This window comes from Pipra filicauda, unplaced genomic scaffold (genome assembly GCF_003945595.2).
Source record: "Pipra filicauda isolate LSUMZ 115617 unplaced genomic scaffold, ASM394559v2 scaffold443_size986076_pilon, whole genome shotgun sequence".
NCBI classification, from domain to species: domain Eukaryota; kingdom Metazoa; phylum Chordata; class Aves; order Passeriformes; family Pipridae; genus Pipra; species Pipra filicauda.
In genome coordinates, this window is record NW_024104580.1 from 872,959 (window position 1) to 898,786 (window position 25,828).

Below are 25,828 nucleotides of genomic sequence, written 5' to 3' on the forward strand. Positions count from 1 at the left end.
CCTAATGAATTTTCTGCTTGTCTATTTAAACTTCATCCATGCAAAGACAACACTTCTCAACTGAAGGGAAGATCAGGACTGGACTGCCAGTCAAGCAGGTTGTTGCCCATGAAATGTATGGTAAATAAAATGGCATAAGGCTCCATTATTATGTAAATGGAAAGAGGGCACTGAAAAAAGACAATAGTCCACTACATAGTGAAGTTAGGTTACACCTAACCTCAATTTTCATTAAGGTCAACAGCACTGAAAAGAAAACTAAAGACAGGAAATATAATAGAAATACAGTTGTGGAAAGTCAAATACCTTATCTAAACCAGAAGAAAGACTTTAATACATTAAAATCATAGCAATGAACTGGCTCCAAGCCATTTTTGAAAGAAACAGTCCATGATATTACTGGTCTTGTAGCAGGCACTTTTGCCAAACAGGGAAGTGGAGACAGCGACATATGAATGGAGAAAATCACACATGGTTTCTCTTTTTTTAGAAATAAGAAAAAAATTATCTGGACAACTGCAACATTCAAGAGTAAGTAAGACTTCGGGATTTATTTTGGAGTAAAGAATAGTAACGGAATGGAATGAGACAGACTACAAAATGACTTTGCTAAAAGAGCTTTTTAAATATTTATTGCTCAAAGAAAATAAGGGTCAATATAGTAAATTCAGTAAACCTGGGCTGGTCACAACAGAATCTAATTTAGTCATGAGAACCTGGAAATTCATAAAATATGGGGAAAGCAACTGGCTAAGAAGGAGTCATCACTCAGTTTTAAAAGTCAAAAAAACCCATCATATTGAGAGAAACTACCATGGGATCTATCTTGTTCAAAATTTTAATAAAGATTCCAGTTAAAAATATTTGGCTGAAATTTGCTGATGACAAAGTTACAAGGCACAATTGATGGTCAAAGAAGGATGATTATAAGCAAGCATTATGGCAGAACTACAGATAACGTTTACTGGTGAAAAGCTATGCATCTAGTGAAGAATACAGGGATTCGCGTTATAACTGGAATTCATCTTCTGTAAATGACCGAATGGCATTATTAATGGCATTAGAGAAGGCTTTGGTAGGATTCACTACGGAATACTGTGTACGCTGTTATAATTGAGAAAGATGGAAGTGCCACTATGGAGACACATACCAATCTACTACTGCAGAAAAAGAGTCTGACTGACATAGTCTGGCCAAACTAATACTGAAGGGTTTTACGACAGCTATCATATGTATTTTCAGGATGAAAACTCAAAAAAAAAAGGAATTTAAGCTAAATGGAAGAGTTGGATGAGAATAATTGAGTGAAAACTTGCCAGGAATAAAATTAAGTTTGGGAAGTGACAGTCATCAATATATAATTAAGATTATGGAATAGTTTTCCAGTCAGAGTAGCAAGTTCAAAAAATGGAACTAATTTTGAGATGTTAGAAATAAGACTATAGTTAATTACTCAGCAGGTACCCTGTAATCCTTTGTTCCCAAATAAGAATAAAATGCCTAGAAGCCTGCATCATTTGAAGCTAAAAATAGAAGTAAAATTAAATTCTTGCATGTAGAATTTAAATATGACATACATAATACTAATTAAAATTATTTTGGGAAAAAAATTTGAAGGGAATTATTCTAAACTCAGATAAGCGTATAGATACTTGATTTCCATAGAAATCAGATTTGTATCTTTACTTTTCTTACCATGTCTCCAACACCTAATATGAATATGCTGCACTAAGCCAGTTAAGCTTAGTCTGATTTATCACTGTGAATAACAATCTCTAAAAACTACTTAAGTCCAATGCATTAGAACTCATTTTTAAAACATCAAGCAAGCTAAATGAATAAAGGTTTAAAAGGTCGAATTTACTTATGAATCAAAGGATAATAAACTCAGAACAGATAAAATTCTTTATAACTGGCTTTCATATTAGAATATAGCAAATTAGGATATGTGAAATCCAGATAAATATGGCTGAAAAGATGTATTATTAGACCTTCTTGATCAGCATTATTATTAGTACTATTTAGGTAAATGATAAACTTCTTAGCATAGGTCACAAAACCAACCAATTTTAGTTACAACACTGCATATCCATAAGTTCTGTTTTATATTCTTTTATAACATGTCCCAGCACTCCTGTTGCCTTCAGATTTCAGGAATGAAGAATACTGTTCCATAAAGTGATTTAGAAAAATCTTAAACCATAAATGTGTATGCTTTTATAAAAATCCTAAATATTTAAAGCGACTTATCAAAATGATAAACATGAACAGAAGCAAAAACACAACTGATTGCATCTGTCTGTTATAACACTGTGACAGTAAGCCTCTAAATTTTCAGCAAACCTCATCAGTTTTCTACAGTACAAGGCTATGTCAGTAGACAAAGCAGAAACATTACTAGATCTAGTGATCTTAACCCTGTCAGAAACAGGCAGTTGGAAGCCAGATGCCTCCTTCGTACTGTTTTTCATTGTAACTAATGAGTTCGTCTACATTATGGAAAAAATATGGGCTTAAGTTAACTAAATGACATATTGTATATCTGGTGACCTCATCCGTCACGCTGCTTCCCTAAAATATCTTGTTTGCTTGTGATTTATGAAGTGTATTGTAATTGTTTTAACCTACTGAGTTACCTAAATAGCTCTTGCACTGCTTCCATATGCCTAAAAAATACAACCCACACTGCCCCTATTTATTAACTTAATAATGAGACATTTTATATGCCAGGTAAATATATACAATTTTGCCATTATTAAAAAGGACAATACAAAATATTCTGCTTTTAATATTTTTTTACTTTAAAAAATGGAAAAATTGCACGTAAATTCCTGTAATCCTTTAATCTTTTTCATCTCATTAAACCTCCCTACTAAGTAAAAATGAGCTGAAATTTTTCAAAAGTAAAATATACAAAAATTATTTTTTTAAGTGCTTACAATATGGCTGAAAATTTATTGGGAAGTCATACTATCCCAAATTATTGTCAAATTTCTGCTGCAAACAATGTAGAAACATTTGACAATGGAAGGTTTGGGTAATCTTGATATAGGAGTTGCTGCCACCTTTCAGTCTGCATGTGGACTGGAAAATTTATGAGTTGTTTTCTGTATAACTATCTTGAGGCATGATATCCTTATCCTAAGGGTGATAACCTTAATAGCTGCCTTTTATACACCCCTTTGTAGTTTTCTACAAATTTTCAGAAGAAGTACACTACAGGCTGAAAATGCTTTCATTCCAACTAGGCAGTGATATTACAGCTTCCTTCATAGGTGGAAGAGTCAACTAATCAATTCCTAAACTCTAAGCTATAAAATAGAGTGGAAAAATTCTTCCTAGCAACATCAGTCTAATAATTTTCATGTATATGAAGCAGCACAATTAAACTGACATGAGAAACTAAATATGGGGACAGAATCAAAGAGTAATAAGGATCTGATTAAAAATACATTGAGAGGAGTAAGCAAGAATGAAGGTGCAACAGAAATGTCCTCAGAGCATGAGGCACAACAGTAAGAAAAATCGCCCTAAGATTCCAAGCTGCTTTTGTATCTCCTCAGGACCTTCTCTTCTGTTGGCATTTCTATTTCTGTGTGATAGTTATAAAGGGTCGAGAGAAAAAATTCCTTTTCTAGTGATCCTGGTCATGGCCCAACCTCGTAACATCTACTCATTTTGGCAACCTGGTTGATATTAGTCTTCACGTAACTATGCATTAATAGGCAAATTTGGTCATGTCCCTCTAACCGACTTCATGGGGTTCTGTTATTTCTGAGGCAAGGCTACCTGAACAACACTGACTTTTATTTTGCAGAACTCATTTGCTTTTCTAAAACATTTTAAAACAAGTTTCTTCATTTATTGAAATATTTAAAAGTGAGAAAAAATAGCCTGGCGTAGGGTTACAATTTGTCCTTCTTGCACTATCAGGTTTTTATCTATGAAAATCTTTGATAAATGCAGCGTGCATTTAGCCTCCATCTGTTATTCATCTAGAGTATTTATCCAGGTTTCTGAAATTCCTGCCAGATCAAACACTGGTCCTTTCCTTCCACAAGGACAGCAATGCAACAGCGCAGAATCAGATTTCTAACAGCATGCCAGCAATCGTGCACATGAAGAGGTGGAAGTAGAGCACATGCCATGACAGCCTCTGGTTGGGAAGAGGAACCACAAGCAGGGATACCCGAGGGCTCTGACACGCATGTCTGAGTGCAGAAGCAACACAGCTGAAGGGGGCTGGGGAAGGTCAGATATGAAAGACTCTGGGGTGGGTTGGCAATTGGAAGGGCGCAGATCTTGAGATAGGTGATTTAATGCAGCAGGTTCAGAATTTCTTTTTAACCAGAGTTGATTTGTGAGGAGAAAGGACAGAGCTCTCGGCTAGGAAAAATATAACAGGTGAACACACATAAGTATATGTCTTCTCTTTTTCTCACTGGAAATTGCTTCTATGTGCTCAAATTCCTCAAAAGTCTTATCACTTGTTTCTTTCCCTACAGTCGCTCAGGCAGACACACAGGGCAGTTCTTTCTACCTTGACCATAGAAAGGGTATTGAAAGAGCTATTTATGACAGACATAACTCTTGATCTGTTTAAGCAATGTCTTTAATCAATGTCTTAATTTTTCTTTACTAATCAAAACTCTTTCACTCAGCATTAGATGGATAAGACATCAGTATGATTGATTACCTAGTTGCCAAACAAAATTCCAGCAATCCTAAAGCAAAGCATTAACAAGGCATTAACCAAAAAAGACTCAAGACAAAATAAAAATAAGAAAATGAGAAGTTCTATTAAAGAAATGTCAACTTCAGAGTATAAAGCCAGGTGTTTACATTTTTGAAACAAAACCCAAATAGAAATTAGGAACGATATAGTAATATTTTTTTTTCTAGGTGAATTTCTCTGTTATTTTTCAGTTTCTATTTTTTTCATTTATTTATTTTTGTATTGTGTAAGCTCAAAATCACATAATTAAAAAGTAGATTACAGGTATCTATGATAATATCTGTATTTCTGACACATGTTAAGAAAGATGATGTTTTTGCAATCGGACATTGCTTGCAAAAGAAATAAAAAAATAAAATCAATCACCTAGGTTGCAGCATCCAGCAGCAAAAGTCAACAGCGAAGCAGAGAGTATGTTCCATAATACAATAAAATTTATACTAAAAACATTTTGTTTTAAGCACTACTTTGACAACTCAAAAACTTTTAAAACATCTGTAATTTGTACAAGTGAAAATAAATATTGATGTTATTTACAAAAAATCCCTATTACAACCGCTTCATGTGTATATAATGACTGATCAATTAATAATAAAATGTATGTGCAAATGTCTCCTATGATGCCTTAAGTAGCTGGTGAAGGACAATAAACAATAGATTAAGATGTATTCATTACCCTCTCATGATCTTCAAATGTATGTCTTCTCAGACGTTGTTGGAATAAGCAGCATATATTTCATCAGAAGACCAGTGTGATTATTTTGAGCAGCAGTCAGAAATTCAGTAGAATTGGAATTTTATGATTATCATGATTATCATTCATGTTCCTTATAACATTCCTCTTTCTTGAAAATATATGTACAATTAGATTTTGCAGAAGATGGAGCCCTGAATTTTGTCAGGACCTTCTGGAGGCAAAGCATGTTTTGACAGATAATGGAAATTGGTCCTCTAGTCCACTTTGCATAGTTAGACTGCTACTGTTATGCAAAATAGTTTAAAAATAGTCTGTAAATCTCTACACTACTACATTAGGAATACAAACAACAGTGTAGCAATGTAATTCCCAGAGTACTGTATACCTAGAAGATCTGAAAAACTTGATGCTTTACTTGTCTTCAAAGAAAAAGCTGTTTCTGTAACCTTTTAATATAGTTTGTTCTGTCAAGGAAAAAAAAATCAATAGCTTCCAGTCCATCTGTAGCACATACCTTTAAAAATCTATTCAATTGACAGTGCTTTGGGAAAAATACAGACTGTGATAGCAAGGGAGTGGAAAAGTCAATCCACTTTTTATGAAAATTTGTGATAATCTACATACTAATTTTCTTCACACAATATATTATAAAGTGAATTGCACTGTTGCAATGCTTTCGTTTCTGAAACATTCCTGATTAATGCTAAATGGAAATATCAATTTTCAACAGAAAATATGTATCCATTTTTTGGTTAACATTAATTGTGCTGTCCATAATTAGCAGGCTGCCAGCTGAAGTGTAACAAAATATATATATACATATCTATATTTTCACACTTTTCCACTGCTGTAGGTGTGGAAGCACTGTTGAAAGAAACAGTCCAATAAACCATCAAGGTAAGCAAGGATATCTTCAATAACAACCAGAACTGAGAAAGCTCATCTTAAGTGATCCTGACCACCATAGCTAAATCTACTTCAGATTTGCACCTGTAATTTGAAGAGGTTACTTGGTTTTACATGATAAGGCTGATTAGCTGTTATTAACAGAAGATGCCACACTCCTCTATTTCTCTTATTCCGAGGAAAAGAAATTTCTCTCTCAAAATATGTAATGATTACCCTCTGCTGGTAAGAGAAAGGTCTACTCTGTTTTTCAGTCTCTACCTCCACATCTTCCAGACATAACAGATATTTTCACACCAATTTGGGGAAAACATCCCTATCTAACTAGAGAAAACAACAGAGAGCAAAACTGTATTTTCTAAGCTATTCCAGTTGCTCCCATTTCAGAAATAAAAATTTCAGCATTTTATGCTCAATTCACAAGTGTAATTCTTGCTGACCACTAAATGGCCACTAATTCTGCCTTAACTAACATACTTTTATCTTAAGAGGGCTGTGGGAACTGGCAAGTTCTACTGCTCAGGTGCATTTTCAGAACATGCCATTAAGTCATAAGCCTTATGAGTCTTGATAACCATCCTACAAAGACCTGAACCTCCTCTGATGTTAAGATTAATTTCATGTAATTGATTGTAAAATAAAACAGAAGAAGCTTGTTTGCCTTTTACAGGCAGTAGCTTTGCTTACTGGGACTATCTTCACCCTTCTGAATTTTAAAGGAAAATTTTCAAAGGACTTGAAATCATTCCCCATCACTGGGAGTTGAGATTAAGCTTTAGCACATCTTCCCTACTAAATACAACACAGCTAGGATTTTTCACACGTGAACATTGTGGAAGATGCTGCTAAAGATGAAAGCTAAAGATTTTAAAGAGGTTTGCTAGTATATCAGACTGCAAGGAATAGTCTTCCTTTAAGGATCTCAAGTACTCAGCAGGCAAAAAAGGAGACTGGAATACTCATAAGACAAAAAAGAAGAAAACTGAGAATCCTCTCAATACAATACAAATCAGTATTTAAAAATACTTTACAATGGAGAAAGGTGCAGATTAGTTGCATTGCACACTGTTAAATAGGTAGAGAAGATATAAGGGGCTTTTGGAGGGGCAATGATATGCATTGCTCAGATTTATCAGGTGTCATGTACAAAGAGAACATGTCTGCCAATCATTATGTTGAAGACATTATGTAATTGTTCAGATGGATACATAGTTCCAACTTTTAAACCATATACATGTAGTAGTCTTAAAGAAGAATATATATATATATGTGAGAACATATATGTAACCAAATATAGCTATGGATGAGGATATTACTAAGGCACATAATGTCATTAGATTGGATTAAGAGCCTGACATCAAAAAACTTCATTCCAGCTTTTGTCATAAAGCAAGTTTTGTGTCTGGAGTTCAGTTAAGCCTAGTCTCAGAGTCAGGATAAATCTGACCAAGGCAGAGGTCTACAGTGACATCTACAGTGAATGGGAAAAGATAGGCATTTCCAGAGGTCAGCTTACCTCTCTTTTAAGTAGATATTTAAGCAAGTCAGATGAGTTGCACCCTAAACATGCTCTGACTTCTCTACACCTATTATTAAGGGAGGTTAGGATGACTAGCTCAGATCTCGATTCACTACTAATATTTTCAGAAAGTACAAGATACATATGACCGATGATTTTGAGATGAAAAACTGAAAATCCAATACAGAGCTTTTGGTTAATCATTTTTAATACTATTCCCATCTTTACTACACCTCCATATTTTATTGATTAATTAATTCTTAATTTAATTAATTCTTTGGTATTATGAACAGGAAAAAGCAAGTCTGGCAACATTACTTTTGTAGGACTGTGTTTCACAGACAACCTTCAGATGCAAGAGAATAGTTCTGATCTGCTATTTTTCTTGAGAGGGTGATAATGAATTATTTCAAGGAGTAATACTAAATATGAGCTAAATTGAAGAGAGGGAGCTTTCTTTTCATTTGGCAAGTTCTGCTTTGTCCAACTAAGCACTGATTATTTTAGAAATGCTGCAGACCCTTTAAAGTAATCATAAAGAAGGAGGAGAAACCCAAGCATTTTCAACAAACATGACATGGAGTAAATCTACAGATAGAGATACATTTTTCTCCTCCCCATGAATCATCTTAGAAAGAAACATAAATACAGAAGTATAGAACATTATAAGGAAATATTTTTACTGTTAAATGGTAGTCATGGCACTACTGCAATAGTCTTTCCTTCCTGGGAAGCATCTTCAAGCACCATAACATCTAGCTTATGAACAATATTTGAATATCAGTAAAAAAAGTATTATTTTACCACCTACAAACATTTGTAAGTAAAGGTAGAATATATTTCCCCATAAAACATGTTTACAGTCTTTTGATTCAATACTGTGTTTTATCCATATATAACAATATTAATAAACTAGGCAAAGTTTCATATCAAGTATAATAATGTTAAAATTCTTGTAACCTGCACTTGGCACCAGCTGCAACTACTCATAAGAAAGATACACTAATCACATACTTGTGCTTGAGACAAGTAGAGTCTAAAACAATCTTAAACAGATTTTAACTAAAGATATCACCCTATGCAAAGAAAAAAACCACAAACAACCACAAAGAACAAAATGGGTATCTTATTTAAATACTGGTAATATACCTACTTCTATCTTATCCTTCCCCTGACAAGTTTCTAATTAGATTCCATCTACTAGCAATAGATATATTAATTTCTTTTAATGAACCAATCCTTCTTCTTTAACTTATAGAGATCTTTTCCTGTACAGTTCTAACAATTATGACACAATTTGCTGTATTGACAAATAACGAATTCTTTATATCCCTTTAGTGTCATGTGGAATTAATAAAATAAAAGACTTCACTTCCAGGTAACAACTCAATTTCTATAAATTTTTTAATGAATAGGACATTGCTTTAAAGTTGTGTATTTAATTTTCAATGCTACATTAAACCACTCTGTATTAAGTTAAACTGCCTTAGAGTTGAAAGTAATATTCAAATATTACATGCTAGCTGCCAACATCTGAAAGCAAGTCACATTCTAAAAAGAAAACAATTGGCTTAGCCACTGGAATTCAAGATTCTCAAAATGAAAAAATGTTTTGACTTTTAGCCTTTTCTAACAGTGTTGGCAATTTTTTTTTTTAACTTCTTGCTAATGTTCAAAACTGAGGAACTGGGTTCAGAATATAAAAAGCAGAAATATTTTTCCTCTCTAATGGGTGAAGCAGTTAAGTGTAAGAGTTTAAGATCTCAGAAACTTAAAACCCTGAAGGATGTGATGATATAAACAAATAAAATAAAACTACAGATAACATTACCTTTATTGAATAATTTATTTCTAAAACTAAAACAGTTTTCTTTTGTATCCTGTTCACAGTTTTACTATAGCTCTATTGAACTATTTTAAAAACAAAACTATTTTACTTTAACGCAAGGTAAAACAAGTACTATAGACAATATTATAGAAGACCCAATTCTTAAAAAATGCTTTATGTTAAATATTTTGATGAATTCGTATGACTGCTGCCATTTCTTCTTAACCTTTTTTTCTGCTTTTGATACATATATTTTATCCAGGTACTATATGCGGATAAGAAGAAAAACTATTTGTTTTTCCCCTGCCTTTGTCATCCATTATATCAAATGTTGAGCTTTGTACAAATAGAAATATAATGCCATTTATGTTGCATAATGTATTTTACTGTATGAAATTTAATAAAAATTAAAATGTCATTAAGTAAGTGTGTTTTGAGGCAGTCTAGCCAATCCTAATTTTCAAGCAAAAGTGGTTAAAAATAAAATATCCTATGTCTGATACACAGAAACTTGTTCTAAATGCAAAAAACCCCCAACAAAGAAAACAAAACAAAAAACCCAACCCAGAAAACGCACAAAGAAAAAAAAAAGGAGAAAAATCAATATTTAATGAAATTTTAGGGATTTATTGTGTAGTACCACATAGTACTGTAGTACTCTTTGGCATTAAGATCAAATTATTCCTTTTTCTATCAATGACGGATCAATTGTACAAATGCAACAATGTCAGAACAACAAATCAGGAAACTGAGTAATATAAAATATTTTTTCTTTGTATGGTAGACAATAGTCTTAATAGTCATAAACCCTGGCTTACTCGCTGTTATAAAATAAAACAAATTATAATATACATATATGCACACACCAAAATTTAAGAAATGACAGATTAACGTAGTGATAGTTTATGTAATAAACATTTTAACATAATGCTCCCAGAACAGCATATGATGAACATAAGTCACTTTATTACTGAAGTAGGAAGTTAACTATTCTTTATAAACTGGATGCATTCTAAATCGCTTAGGCTTTTTATAAATCAGCCTTTTTACCCACAAAAAATTTTTACAAAGTTATACCAAGAACATTTTCATCAGATTAAATTTGTTCACAGCATAGTGCAGGCAAATAAACGTGGAAATGCAACATTTTGTACATGCAAACTTGACACGTTACATTCAGGTAACCCTCTTTTTTTCAAGTAATGAAAGAAAAAGCCCATACTTCTACCTTATATAGTATCTATTAAAACAAACAAACAAACAAAACAAAAAGCAGCCCCAAAACATATAATAGTTGCTCTGGTAACAAAATTGGTTTCCTTCAAGAAAAACACAGCACAGCACATTAACTAACAGGCATAAAATAATTCACATACAATATCAGAGGTTTGCATACCATCAAGAAGGCAAGGAAAAAAGCGAGAAAGGAAGGCAAAAGAACAGCAAAAGATACAGGGAAAGGGAATACTACAAAAGTACTACATACTTCATGCAGTATGCAATATTTTTAAAGTAGGCCTGATTTGATTTTTATGGACCTAATATTGTAGCAGAATAACCACAAACCAAAAGCATTTAAATTTTCCTGTATCCATTCCCTCCTCCTGAGTGCTTTTTTAAAATTATTTTATTTCATAATCAATAAAGATAATAAATGGTAGTAAAAGTGGGAGAGAAATTTTCTAAAGAAATGTAGGCAGGAAGTTAAAGTTTTAAAGGTATCATCAGGTCTGATCTCCATGTAACCTGAGGCGTATACTTATTTATCAACAATAACATCACAGTTAGTTCTTGAATTGCATTACATTAAATAAGAACACCCAAACAGGTTAGGAGATGATGTTAATATTACCTTTGTAAAATGAGTGGGCAAAGCTCTGCTCAGGAATTAACTTGGCAAGGAATCCATGGTTCAAACTTGGGTGAGGGATAGATGGTATGACCACAACTGTGGAGAAAATCATGGAATCAAATGTGAGCCAGCTAGTATTCATGTGTGGCCTGGTCCACTGTGGATCCATGACAGAAATCCTATCTCATTGAAACATGCAAATATGGTATTATCAACAAAAAAAAGGCATTTCTAAAGGGAAAAAACAAGTTCTGTATCAAGAGATAGGAAAGAGCACACCTAGTATTTGGGCATTTCAAGAGCAACATTTATGGGGAAAAAGAGACACGGATATATATATATATATACGCAAATAGGCAAGACAAGAATGGATGAAACAGTTCACTGAAACTAGCAGTTTCTTAGTGCAGGACCATAACATATAATCAAGAAGGTACAAAAACTATGATTTCTCAAAACTGACAACATTCATTTAGTATATTTAAAACAGAAAGCCTACAAGCACATTGACTTTAACTATTAGGTAAAAGTACAAATTAAAACATCATGATGAATCAAAATAATGACTTAATGTAAATATGACGTAAATTGGAAGAAAAATTCTATGACAAATGAAAATTAGCAACTCCATAAATGAAGAAAATAATTAAAGATCAATACAAGAACAAAAGCATACATTAAAAGTTTCATGGACAAATTCAGCTAATGTTTTCAGCTCTTTTAACACAGCAGGTAGAGTTATAATCAATCCAATCAGACTTGAAGAAAACCCACTGGACTGACAGTGCAAAATATTTGAAACAAAGCAGGGTAAAGTTTGCATTCCTAATTTCTGACAACTAACAGACTCCCTCCCTTTCAGGCTGAAGAACATATGTCAGTAAAAACACTACTACTGCTAGTAAAAATCACTAACAGTTCAGTAAAAGAGGCAATAGCAATGTTTCCTTTTTATTACATTGTTACCGTAGGCTTTTAAATGCAGGCACCAACACAGCAGGACTCCAAGAAAGTACTCAGTCCTCCACTACTACCCTTTCACAACCCTCACTCAAACAAAAGGAGTTCATGTGGGCAAGCAGCTGTGTTTGCTGTTCATTCCTTTCATGGTATAGAGTTAAAGATATCTGTTCTTCCTAACACAAAACAGATTCAGGAAGTTGTGTTGGTCAACTATCTTCTACTTTACAACTTAAAACTCTATCAGGAACCCTGTGTCCTTCTAATTATTTTCAAGTTTAAGAAAAATAAAGACACAAAAAAGCAATATAGAAATGAAAATTAGTAATACCATAGAAGTAAATACACAGAATACTTGAAATATGCCAATGTATTTTATAAAACAAAATCATTATATAGGAAAAAGTAGTATGTAATTTCCTACGAGGATCTTACGCTACTCACTAAAAACACTTTGTAAAATAATTACAGTATTAAAAAAAAAATCAAGTAACATTTAAAGAAAACAAATTTACCTGTACTTGTCGGTGAATTTATTTCTTGTCTGATATTTCTACCTGCCTGGCTCCCAGACCTCGCAGTTTCTCGTTGGGGTTCCAGTATATCACGGTATTTGGAGACCATCAGAACAGAAATAAAGTAGACTACTGCCAAAGCTAAGAACTGAGCCTGTTTGCTGTCGTCCTGTGTTTGAGAAAAAGAAAAACACCTGTAATATTGAATATTTCCAAAGAATTTTCATACAAGATCATTACAAAGCTTAATAAATAATACCTTCCTGAAATGTTGTTTCTATTAGCATAGCAGCAAATAGATTACTTAGAAGATTTCATGTATTTTCAGGGGAGTACTATGCACACAGCACGTATTAAGTACTGAATTTTGGAGGTTATTTGGCAACTGCACAAATCTCTGGATCTGTGGAGCTTTTCAAAACAGAGGCCTGAGTGCTTTCAAGACTTCCCTGCAGCAAGGGCAACTGTCTTTTGTTGCCCCAAGGATGAGACTCTGAAGGTCCCTGCCACAAGAATCTGAAGAGTACTACTACTGAGAGGGAAAACTAAGCTCACTGATGCTTCTCTGGCTGACACTGGATGCATAAGTAGGCATAACAGCTTCTGGTAACTTGTAAAAGCAGGGGGAATATATCACTGCTTTTCTTCCAGCAATAAATCCCAGCTCGTACATTCAAATTTTCCCTTCAAAGGGATTGTCAGCAGCAATTCTAGTTTTCCAGGACTCTGATTTAAGTAAATGCCAGGATCACAACAACTTAGCTGTCTTCTTTTCCTCCCACATAGTGGGCTGTTCAATGGCAATTGTCATCTATGGCTTAGATATCATCCTGATTGAATTTAAGTTGCTGTAGTTACACTGAAATGTCTTTTATTATTATTATTGCTATTATGCTGTAAAATTCAACCTGACAGAATTAAGACTTCAGCTTCTATCTACTCCTATAGTGGTTTCACCTTGCCTCAATTCCACAAGTTTCTGCTACAAATCCAGTGCTTACTTCCATGTTTTCTGTGTGTTATTTAACTTGGTTGCATGTTTTTGCAATTCTTAAAATAACCAGAAATTCTTTTACTAAGTTATTTCACAGAAATGCCAGAAACATATTTTCTGGTATTCCCTTCTCCACTACTTAAGAAGAGAATAGGTGACAGAAGATTGCCAGTCAAATTCAAGATGATCAGGTCATCCCAGCAGATAATTTTTTGTGTGTCAAGTTCTACTTTCTTCTTTTTAAAGCTATTTGTAACTTTGGTCCTCACTTCCAACCACTTGGACTCAGGCTGCAGAAGTTTATACATAACATATATATTTGCATATATAAAATAATAATTCCTATTCTACTACATTCAAAACCAAACATATTGTGGTGAATTTTTGTCCTAAAACACAAAAACAGTTGCCAAAAAATCTGAAAACCAGTTTTATATGTATTTATATATAGTATATGCATATGTTTAGCAGAAATAAAAATTGTCTATAAATCAACTTGCTGCAGTTCTGTAATAGATATAATAAATCTTCCTCCTACTCTGGTTGGACAAGTAGTTGACACTTTTAGTAATATAATTTTATTCAATAAAGGTCATAACTGAATTATTCTGGCTGTTGGCTAATATGAGATCAAGGCTGAGTGTTAAACACAGTTAACTACTAATCCCAAATAGGTTAACCAATATGATTTGAAAGTGCAAAAAGCGGCTGGTGGTTACAAAGCCACGAGCAGATGGTTTGCAGAAAATATATGAAGTGCAACACATCAAGGATATTTTTAATTCTGGTACAATCAAAATATAAGTGATGATTTTGCAGAAGAAAGAAATAAAACACATATTACTCACCACATCACGAAAAACAACTGCTCGTAGACGATTAATATCAACATCCTGAAGAAGCCTATCAGGGTCTTTTATAGGAGAAAGGTTGCCAGGGACATTTTCAAGGGGAGTCTAAAAACAAAAAGTAGTGAGATTTTTGTCCTCTCAAGTATCAAAGTATTTCTGTTAAAACCTTAATTTGACATTTTTTTAGACATTACATCAATCTTAGATGATATGTTAGTACCAATATACTTCCAACATAATACTCAGACAAGGGCTCTAGAAATAATGCAATGTTTTGAATTATTTTCTTAATACTACTTATTTAGATATAAATTGTTACATCTTTCCAGTAGCTCAGAATAACTGTATCTCTACCCACAGTTAAGATAATAATTTGTACACAAAAGTTCATTTCAGATTACAGCTGTTTCATAGCAGAACAATAAAATATTTCGAATATGTGTGTTATGTTTGAAAATGCTGAACAGAAATATTAAAAAAATAATTTATGTTAATTTTACTGAGACTTATTACAGACTACTTACAGAATAACTGCTATTAAAAAAACATAGAGTAGTATGTTTTCTTTAAAAAATAATAATGTATTACAAATGATGCTTGAACACCTAGAAACCTCCTTATACTGATTTGCTTTGCACTGAATGTGACAGTGTGGAAAAATGTAATGTTTTTGTGAGATTTAATGAAATAATATTGTGAAGAGAGCTGAGTTTGTGAAGGCTATCTGAGAAAGTCTTCAGAGAAGAAAAACTACTGAATGTAGTAATGAAAATATAGTAGCAAAAAAAAAAAAGGAATCCTTTCAATGTGTTGTATTTTAGCCATGGGCTACGCTAAATTTTTTCAGATTTTAGTCTTGGAATTTGCAAAGTCTTAAAGTTAAAAAAATAAAAAAGAAAAAAAGAAAAGAAAAAAGATGAACAATGGATTAATGAAACTGGAAAAACTAAGCTATAATTGAATATTCAATAAGTTTTGTTCCTCAAATCAGAGAGTAAGTACTGATGCCTAATATGCATGCAAAGATGTGTTGAAGTTATTGGGACTCAGATGTTCCACCAACAAAGATGGGACTGGAGGATTTCATCAAAATTGCAAGTGCTCTCCCAGAATAAAATAGCTATGCAGCCATAAATGATCAGTGTGATAAGGAGACTTCTTCTCGAAATAGATTTCTCCAGTCATACTACTGCATTAAAATTTTCTTGTTTCAAACTACCCCCCTCACATACTTTTACCCTCAATCAGTTAATAGCAAAAATCTAAGCTTTTGCCAGATATTTGAGAAAGCAGTTACAATTATTTTCTGATCCTAAAAGCAGTGATTCAGACTTGTAATTGCTGTTGATTACTGAAAACTGGGTTACCTTGGCTGCTGCTGCTGAAGTTACACCCTGAAGAGCATCTTGAGTTTTACTGCCAATTAATGACGTCTTGTTAACTCTCTCTCTTTGCCTTTGCCGACATTCTAAGCAGTTTCTCACAGCCACACAACAAACTAAAAAGAAGAAATGAAAATGCCATAAATTAGAATATTTTCTCATTATTATATCCAGAACACCAATTACCAGTCTCTACAACTAGTTTGATCTGTCCAAATAGTAAATGAAATATAGTTCTCACACTAGAGACTCTGTCAGTACTAAGAAAGGATTATGGTAACTTATTCATTTCATTCTTTAGTTGAACAACTAAATATTTTATGTAACTATAAAATATATTGAAATGTAAAAATTATTAGTCCTTGAATTGGAGCTCTCATATGTTATTGATCAGCTATCAACACTTAAAATCTGAAAGTACTTATGTACAGATAGAATAGAAACAAATAGAAGGTGGTTATTAGGAATTTGATAAAAAGATTGATAATTGAGAATACACTACAAGTTTTACAACAGGACAGTAAAATTATCAATGACATAATAAATGGTATGAATAATAACAAGACATAATTGGCTTACAAAAAAAATTCATCATTTGAGAGATGAAAAAGTATGCAGAACATAACCTTAGCAAAATCAGCATCATGCCAGATGATAGTCAAAATTTAATGTTTACAAAGATGAAGTGATGTAGCTTGCATATAATAGTTTGTAATATTAATAATTTTTAAATTTCCTACATTAATTGTAACATTATAAAGCAAATAGCAAATAGCGAAGAGAGGTGCCATACACCACATATATTTAGGTCTACAGTGCCTGCACAAGCATCCCATGCTTCTTATCTTACAGAGCCTACAAACAGTCTTAAAAATTCATGGAGACTTGGATAAGAACACCTGCAACATGCAGGTAGTAAATCAGCTTTAAGATAAAAAACATTTATCCAATTACTTACTTCTATTTAACATTTTTACTCCCCCCAAATATATACAGCTTGAAACACATAAGAAAGAACTATTTCAGACGCCGTTTTTGTGGTTAAATTGAATCAACCTTAAAAATGTATCAAATCAATAACAAATAGGATTTTTATTTTATCACATCATACTCTACGAGCCCTTTCCTACGTGTCACTATTCAATCCATCCATACCTCATTGATCTGTAAGTAATTATTTAAAATGTACTGTCTGCCAACTTACCAAGCCTTAGGCATTGTCGCATTAGACCTCCAGAAGACATGTTTTTTTCAGCTTCAATCTCACTAAAATTTAGAGAACTGGCAAATACTAGTACATCAACCATTGCCATCAGACGGCTGAGAAACGTTACTGCTGTCTCTGCTGACATTCCTTGTGTCACTTCAATATTTTCCAATTCAGTCTTTAAAAGGAGATAATCAAATTAAACAGTTTGAACACAACTGAAATATAAAGATGGCTCGTATGCATAGGAATCTAAATTGTTACATTTAATGACAGATACATTGAAAAGTTATTTAAAAATCTCCTACTGACATCATTAGCATAAGTTGTGAAATTCAAAGACAGCATGAGGAGTGAGAAAATTATTTACATTTACATGCTGTAATAGATGAGAAAAAGTCTAATATAAATGAGAAAGTTATTAGCAATTAGATAAAGACAATGTATGGGCAGATAGTAAAACAATGCATGGTGTATCAGGGTGCAATATACTCTTACATTCTTCCATAGGTTATGCAAACAGACAGGTAATGGATGAAAGGAATTAATCTCTGTATATCTTTTACGTTTCTTATATATAAACAAGCAAATGTGAGGAGTGGAGTGGGAAAAAACAGACAGTTTTGCTCTGTTTCCATGAATCAATTCTCCCTGAGAATGCTTACAGCATTCAGAAACCTGACAGAGTTCAATTCTCCTGTAGCTCAGAAGTGAGTATGTTTGCTCCCTGAAGAAAACAACAAGGGGGGAAGTAAAAATGTGATAAGTGATATTAGGGTCAGCTCACTCCCAGAGAGCGGCCATTTCTTTTCTGATGTACTGTTGGACTCTCCTTAGCAGGAAACCCCAGAAGAAGGCTGACTGAGCTTAATATTTCTGAAAGCTAAAAGGGGATCATGTTTTTCTCCAAAAAGATGCTTAGATGCACAGAGTCATGTTTTCAAATACATTCATGTGTCTAACAGCGGAGATAAATGAGGAAACAGTCAGCCCAAATAAAAACATACATATCTGTTTAAACACTTTTACCTCTGGATTTAGGCAAAAGTTAAAAAGGCATTTAGTACTTGTCTGTGTCCGGAATTATATGCCTAAATACTATTCTAAAAATTGTCTACAGGTGGCTGATTCTTATTGATTGTCAACAAGATTTCCAATTGCAAGGCTTTCTGAACACAAAATTTAGTCCCTTTGAGAAGTACTACTTTCGGTAGTTGTTGTTTATTTTTATTTATTTGCTTAAAAGTATTTATAAAAAGATAATTTTATGCTCTTAAGGCCATTTCCTTTCAAAGGAAAAAAAATACAGAAAATCAAAAATTCCTTAATTTCCATACTCTTAAAAATTACTAGCCTCACTCATGACTTACTTTTTAGAATATTTTTACATCCAAAATTGTAAAAGTGCAAACTCTGCCAATCAGTATTAAGGAAACAACTGTTTTGAAAGATGAAAGATATAAAGTGGCATGTGTCACCACAATGATAGATACCCCTTCATTTAATTTCTCTTAAGGATGTAACATGTCGGTTACATGAGTGATTTGGGAAGGGCTGTCATCTGTCTGAACTGCCCAACAGGATCAGAAAAACAGTAAAATGACAACTCTCAGAAGAAAGATTTTTTGGCCTATCTTCTTTAGCCAGGTCTCCCCTGTTTAGTTTGTGCTGTGTTCCTACATTTTGGAAAAATAACTTGCTGTTTTTTTAAACCAGACTAGAACATGATTTTTTGAAAGTACTCACCCGAAGAAAACACATTTGCATAACAGTCTGCTAGAAAAACTCATAGGTGGTTATAGAAACTTGAACTTCAAACTCATGCTTGAAATAACACCAGGCTTGCTTGCAGCCTACTGCCTGCTGTTGATTTTTCAACTTTATTGTGTCAAACATAGTCTTAAACCTCTCAGCATACTTATTGTCTTTTTATTTTTATTTCTGTAAGTTATGTCATAAATTCATTTAGTATAACACTTTAGTGTATTTGTACCAAGATTTTTGCAAACTTTGAATTTAAAAAAAAAATCTCTTATTTTTTTTACAAATCTCCCTAAAATTCTGCTAGATGGAAGAAAAAAAACAACTAACACATTTTTTTACACCAGACTTACCATCAGTTCAACCTGTTAAATACAGCACATTGATATTCTAATAGCATTTAAAATAAGCTCCAGTATTGATCAAGCTGCCTTCAGGTATTAGCAATATTTTAGATAGGGGTAGCTCCAAAACTCTTTGAAAAGTGAACTGATCACCATTTCATGACTACTCAGTGTACTTTTAAGTAACAAGTCTCCCATATAATTGACATGTTCAGGACATAAAGAGTTTTTCTATTGACAATTGCATTTATAACTTAAATTAGCTCACAGACTGGACTACATTCAGTCCAGTAGTAACAGTAAGCATCAGACTTGACAATGCATTAAGTTACTCAAGGGCAATATGGTAGGAAAAGTTATATGACACCAAATATATTGCTATTCACATCCTACTACATGAGATAGAAAAATAATAGTAATAATAACAACAACAAAAAAAGAGCCAAAACATTAAATGATCAAAAATAAGGTATTTTTGAAAATGAAAAAAACTGAAACTTACAGCCGCAATACTAACCTTAGAACCCTGGACATGCAACAGACAAAACAGACAACAGATCACAACAATAAAAGAAAAAAGAAAATTATTTAAGTTAACTAAAAATGCAAGGTAAATTGAAACAAATTAGTATCTTGGAATTATACATTTGTTTAATTTTTAATTAGAACAGCAAACCATTTAAGCTCAGCATGAACATTTGAAAATAAAGACTTCTAAAATAGCTATGCACAAGGAAAACTTTAAATCTTGTATTATGGCATTTCATGTAAACACTGATTCTTCCAACCAATGTACATCTTTTATATAGTACATAGAGTAATTTTATGAAGCAATGTAAACCAAAGTAATGTTTCAACTGATTACACAGAAATGAGCATTTTACAAGCCATTCAACTGAAATGTAATAAAGTAGTTAGTCCTTGTATGAGTAGGCAAATATGTTTAAAATGCTTTGACAAAACAAATATAAATCACGAAAAGCAAACTAGTTCTTCATGCATAATGTTGCTTCCTTAGAAGCAACACAAGATAGCTCACTATTATATTACATTTGGGTGTGATATCTCCAATGTAAACCAATATCAAACTAGATATTAGAATGGGTTTGAACCACAGAAAAAAAAAAATCAAGATTTACTAAGTCCTTTAGACCGAGTTAGTCTTCAAATTCCAATGTTCACAGTTAAATATATGTTTTAAATTTTTACATTTTAATTTTAGGTAGAAGTACTTTCTCTATTATCACAGTGGGCTAAGAACAAATTCTTAAGTTTCCACTGGTTCTGTTTTAAAAAGAGAAAGAAACTGAATTTTCACGAGTATGTCAGTACTGTTGTCATTTAAGTAGTGGAAAAATCTAATCTAAAAGAAAGAAAAACAAGCTGAAATGAATGGCTTTCTTTCCTTTTGGGACAGAAAATACCATACTCAAAGAGTTTTTAAATGAGTCTTCTTCCTTTTGTAGCTAGATGCATCTCAAGAATTAACCTGTGGCTATTATATCTCAATTACTAGCTGACAATTCTCATATCAGTGTGCCATTGGTGATTCTCAGAATTGTTATAGATCATGCAGCACCTGTGGCATCACATGAGTCCTGAACATGGTAATGCAATACTATACACAGGAATTACATCTCGGCTTTTAATCCACAGATCTAATGAGACTATCTTTAAATGCCTAATGGAGTCTTGTGAACCATTCATATCACACCAGCAGCCCTCAGATCACAATTTGAGAGCTGATGTTTTGAAGTCAGCTAGTAAAAAATTGAATTATAGACCTCATAGAATTAGTGGAAAAAATAAACCGATTGCAAAGAGGTCTGGAAATTTACTCTTAATTGTCACGTATATTTAAACTCCTCAAATTTCTTTTGCCTTGCTCAATGTCCTCAAGTCCTTGTCACAGCTGCTATCCTTGTAGCAAGCAATGATTATTTCAAATTGCTAGCTTGTACAAAATGTTTTATCTGGCAACCCGCTTCTATTTACAGAAAGCATCTTCTGCAAATGTTTTTCCTTATAGGTCCCCTTTTTCGCACTTGCACACCATCTTAATAACGTCTTCCTTCTAGCTGTAATCTTTTTAAAAAAGCCTCAAAGACCTCCCACACAGAAAGGAGGAAAAAAAAAAGGAAAAAAGTATTTTATATTTTATGACCTACCTCTAATTGTGGCAGTTATCTTATATCCCAAATTTAATAAGCAAGACATCAGGATCAAAAGTTTATATTGTAAACCAACAGAACTGCTCATATTTTTTGTTAATATTTGCTCCAGTTTTAAATTGTTTCATATATACAATTGACAACACTTTAAAACCATCAGCATTTGAAGTAAGTTCTTGTACAGACTCTGGGACAGAAGTAGTATAGAATGGAAATTGAGGGAAATATTAAAAATTGTGGGAATAGATCATTGTGGATTACAGTACACTTTCCCTGTATTCCATACAAACACATAACCTTTTCTGCATTCTTCAATCACTCACAGGTCTGTGAGTGGTTTGTTTGCACAAATAATGCATGTTTTATTTTATTTTCCTTTTTTTTTTCTGTTGATATTTAAAGACTTCTATTTAGACCATCCCAGTTTGGATTAAAAAAAAATCAACCAACCAAACCAAATGAAACAAACAACAAAAAAACCAAAACAACAAGACAAAAGGCAGATTTCTACTACAAGAATTTAATAGTGAGGAAATTTCATAATTAAGACTGTCCGTTCTACAGCAGACAAGGAATCATGGAGTAATCTTTCACCCATCCCAGAAGAACTGCCATTTCACTCCAAATCCAAACTATGCAAAGGAAAAAAAGTCTTTTTGAAATGGGAAATTCTCCAAACATTCATCTTTTTAAAGAAACTGTGATAATACTGCTTTTTCAGCAAGGGAGGGAAAGCAATGCAGAATCTGTTGCACAGAAGAAAAAAACCAAAACTGCAATTGCTCCAATGTTCTCAAAGTCATTTCTCTAAATTTATCCTTGGTTCTTTTATACAAATAGATTAATTAATTCAAGCATCTAATATTCTATTCTACTAACGAGAAATTCGTGAAATGCCTTTTAAAAAAATGAGAGGCAATGGGACACATGTAAGAACAACTCTATAGCAGACTGTTGAGAAGACAGTTTTTCAACAGAATTTAGGACTGTTTAAAAACAAGCAGCCCAGGATGAACTCAGACTTACTTGAACTTGGACTCACACACTGAAGTCAAGGAACTGTGGACAAGTAGGCCTATGAGACAGGTAAAAAAGGAACTATGTGTTTCTGTTTGTCATCTTCTCCATTAGAAAACAAGTAAGGTATCTCATAAAAAGTAGCTGGATCCAGCTCCAGGTTAACAATCATTCCAGTCCCTGGACCCTATAGGTAGATGTCTACATCAGAGATAGCTGAATCATTTGTTACTGTGGAATAGCTCTCTACCAGCTAGAAATCTAGGCCATATATAAGTACTTCAAGTGGATACTTAAATTTACCCTAATCTCTTCCTGAATTCCACCACTGTTTTAATCATCCTGAAATTAAAGGGTTGATTAACCTTTACTCTCTGTTCTTCTTGCTCTCATTGCTCATTATTCCAGACCAAAAAGTAAAGTAATTTTTATAAGCATATATAAATACATGACCTATGCCACAAATAAAACCCCGTAACAGGAAATAAGTAAGAACTACTCCTTTAAAATTTCATTTTGGGCCCAAAAGGCCTTCAGTGGCAATATTGGAGACTCAGCATCCATGAAAGTGAAGAAGGAAGAAATTAAGTAAAATGAGCTCATACATGTTGATAAATTGAATATGTATTCTATGGGATCTACAAAATATGAGGGTTTTGACACCTCAGAAAAGCTCCACAGAACAGAAATATGGAGGATCAGAGACTAAACAAGATGAAGATGCTATGGGTTCAAACAGGCACACCAGAAGATATGACTCAAGCCTACAAAGTCATAAATGATATGGAGCTGAATAAAGACATAATTAACTACTCCTTTCATAGCATAAACAGTAAGACACATTGTGACTTTATGCATTTAAGGAGGCTTAAAAAAGACAAAGACAAGAAGTGCTTCTAATGTTATATAATTGCTTTGTCAGGCTTAATGCCATAGAATATCATGGAGGCTAAAAGCATAAATAGGTTCAAAAAAGATTAGATAAAGTCTAGAAGGATAAATTCCTCAGTGGTTATTAAATATGACAGCCCAAACACGCTCTCTAGTTGTTGAAATCCTAAACGCTGAAATGAAGTTTCAGTAGAACAATCAATATACTTGCTCAGACTTCCCTATTTTAATGTGAGCTGCAAAGAGTCACTATTGGAGGCAGAATGCTAAAGCAGATGGGTCCTTGAGCTGACCCGGTGAGGCAACTTATGTAGCCTGTGATCAGCTTCTGTTTCTAAGAGCAGTGCAGTACTGCCTGAGTGGACTTCTAATACCATGCCCAGATTAAATTACTGAATCACAAAAATCACACAGAATCAAAGAATGGCTGAGGTTGGAAGGGATTCATGAAATGCAACACAAAGTTTGGACTCTGTATCTTGTGGATAAAAACCCATTCATTGATATAATTCATTACAACACAGTAGGTTCCACTTGAAAATCAAGAAATACTTTTCCACTGTGAGGGTGACTAACCACTGGCACAGGTTGCTCAGGGAGGTGATGGAGTCTCCATCCTCTGAGACAGTCAAAAGCTGTCTGAACACAGCCCTGGGCAAGTGGCTCTAGGTGGCCCTGCTTGAGCAGGGGTTTTGGAGCAAATGACTTCCAGCATCCTCCTTCCAGCCACAACCATTCTGGTGATTCTGTTAGTCTTTGAGTCAGTGAGGGAGAAAGCCTATTGGCTCCTTCATCCATTGAGAGTTACTCTGGCAGAAAGTGTCACCTGCAGACCTGCTTTAAGTGTTTTTATGCAGTGGAGACATCATATAAATCTTCCAGTTTCAAACCTCTTTTCTCTTCCCATTAGCAGCTATTGGAAGGAGGAGAGTAAGTCAGTCTTCTGTAACTGATTGCTAGCACTGAACCACTTTGCCCTTTCAAGCCTGCGAAGAAATATATCGCAAACTAGCAATCCATCCACTTTCTCCACAGCAGTTCAAGGATGCTCAAGTACTAGAAGTCTGAAAATCAGTAGGAAACTTCTTTTCATTCATCATATCATAGATATTCACAAGCGGCCTGATGCACAACAGGGCATCTGCTCCCTTCAAAGCTGTGATTCAGAACAATACTGAGGGAGAACACCTTCTCTAAGAAGGAGGAAGCATGTGCTTCACTCTGTCACAATGATGAATATATCCACCTTCCTGCTAATGTTTATGGATGGGCAATGACAGAACAGGAACGGAGTTGAATGGGAGGGAAGAAGTTCTCTGCTAGGTGGAAGTGATTACGAAATTATTGTCTAGATGAGGTGAGAGTTATTTGTGATTCTATCAACTGCTTCTGACTCTACTTGTACATTTAGGGCAAAAGTGATCTTTTGGGTTTTGTGGGGGTTTTTTTGGGTTTTTTGGGGTTTTTTTTTGTTTGTTTGTTTGATTGTGGTTTTTTGGTTGGGTTTTTTTTGTTTGTTTGTTTGTTTGTTTTTTAATTTCATAGAGTATAATTAATTGAATTTGAAGCCAGCTACTGATCTTTTAGTGAATTACTTTATTTCACAATTTATTTTGTTGTCCTAAGCAGACAGTAGAGCATTCAAGTAATACACACAGTCCCCATGTACTGGAGAAGTGCATGCATAATACACAAATTTGAAAAATGTACTCTTTTGCATCAATGCATGCAAATCATTGTTATTTAGCATGGCAGTATCAACACACAGTATTTTAACAAATACGTGTCTAATTTATAAAGCTGTGTCAGCTAATTACCTACACACACACAGATATGTATCATCCAGAATAAATACAGGGAAATGGTGAACCTCAAAATTATTTTTCCATAGAATGGCTCTGCAGTATCATAAACCAGGATAAGAGCTAAAACCCTCAAAGACCATTCAAAGGAATTGCAGCCTAATTAATGCTGTGCCCATTTTATATTTTTATATAAAAGATGTCAAAACATCATCATTTTCAAATGATGCATAAGATGTTTGTTTCAAAAATATCCCCCAATGTCCTTTTATCTAAAGACTGATAGCACAGCCTACATTTCAAGATGGCTCAGTCTGCATTCTCTCATACTTGTCAATATTTACAATGGAGCATCTGCAAAATCAGGACCTTGTTGTCATTCTTGCAACTAGGAAC

At 33.6% G+C, this 25,828-nt stretch overlaps 1 protein-coding gene across 6 annotated transcripts in view; it reads right to left on the reverse strand.

Annotated features, from left to right (window-relative positions):
- The window catches only part of NBEA (neurobeachin), a 389,390-nt gene that overhangs the window by 291,846 nt on the left and 71,716 nt on the right, over window positions 1-25,828 (reverse strand). For 3 of the 6 annotated variants that reach the window (XM_039385861.1, XM_039385862.1, XM_039385859.1), the window contains exons 24-29: window positions 20,054-20,077; window positions 17,444-17,624; window positions 16,225-16,355; window positions 14,855-14,962; window positions 13,013-13,181; window positions 11,538-11,633 (exon numbers count right to left, since the gene is read on the reverse strand). In XM_039385861.1, coding sequence (XP_039241795.1) covers window positions 11,538-11,633; window positions 13,013-13,181; window positions 14,855-14,962; window positions 16,225-16,355; window positions 17,444-17,624; window positions 20,054-20,077 — 709 coding nt within the window. The remainder of the gene's footprint in view (window positions 1-11,537; window positions 11,634-13,012; window positions 13,182-14,854; window positions 14,963-16,224; window positions 16,356-17,443; window positions 17,625-20,053; window positions 20,078-25,828) is intronic. The other 3 variants (XM_039385860.1, XM_039385864.1, XM_039385863.1) reach the window with 3 other exon arrangements.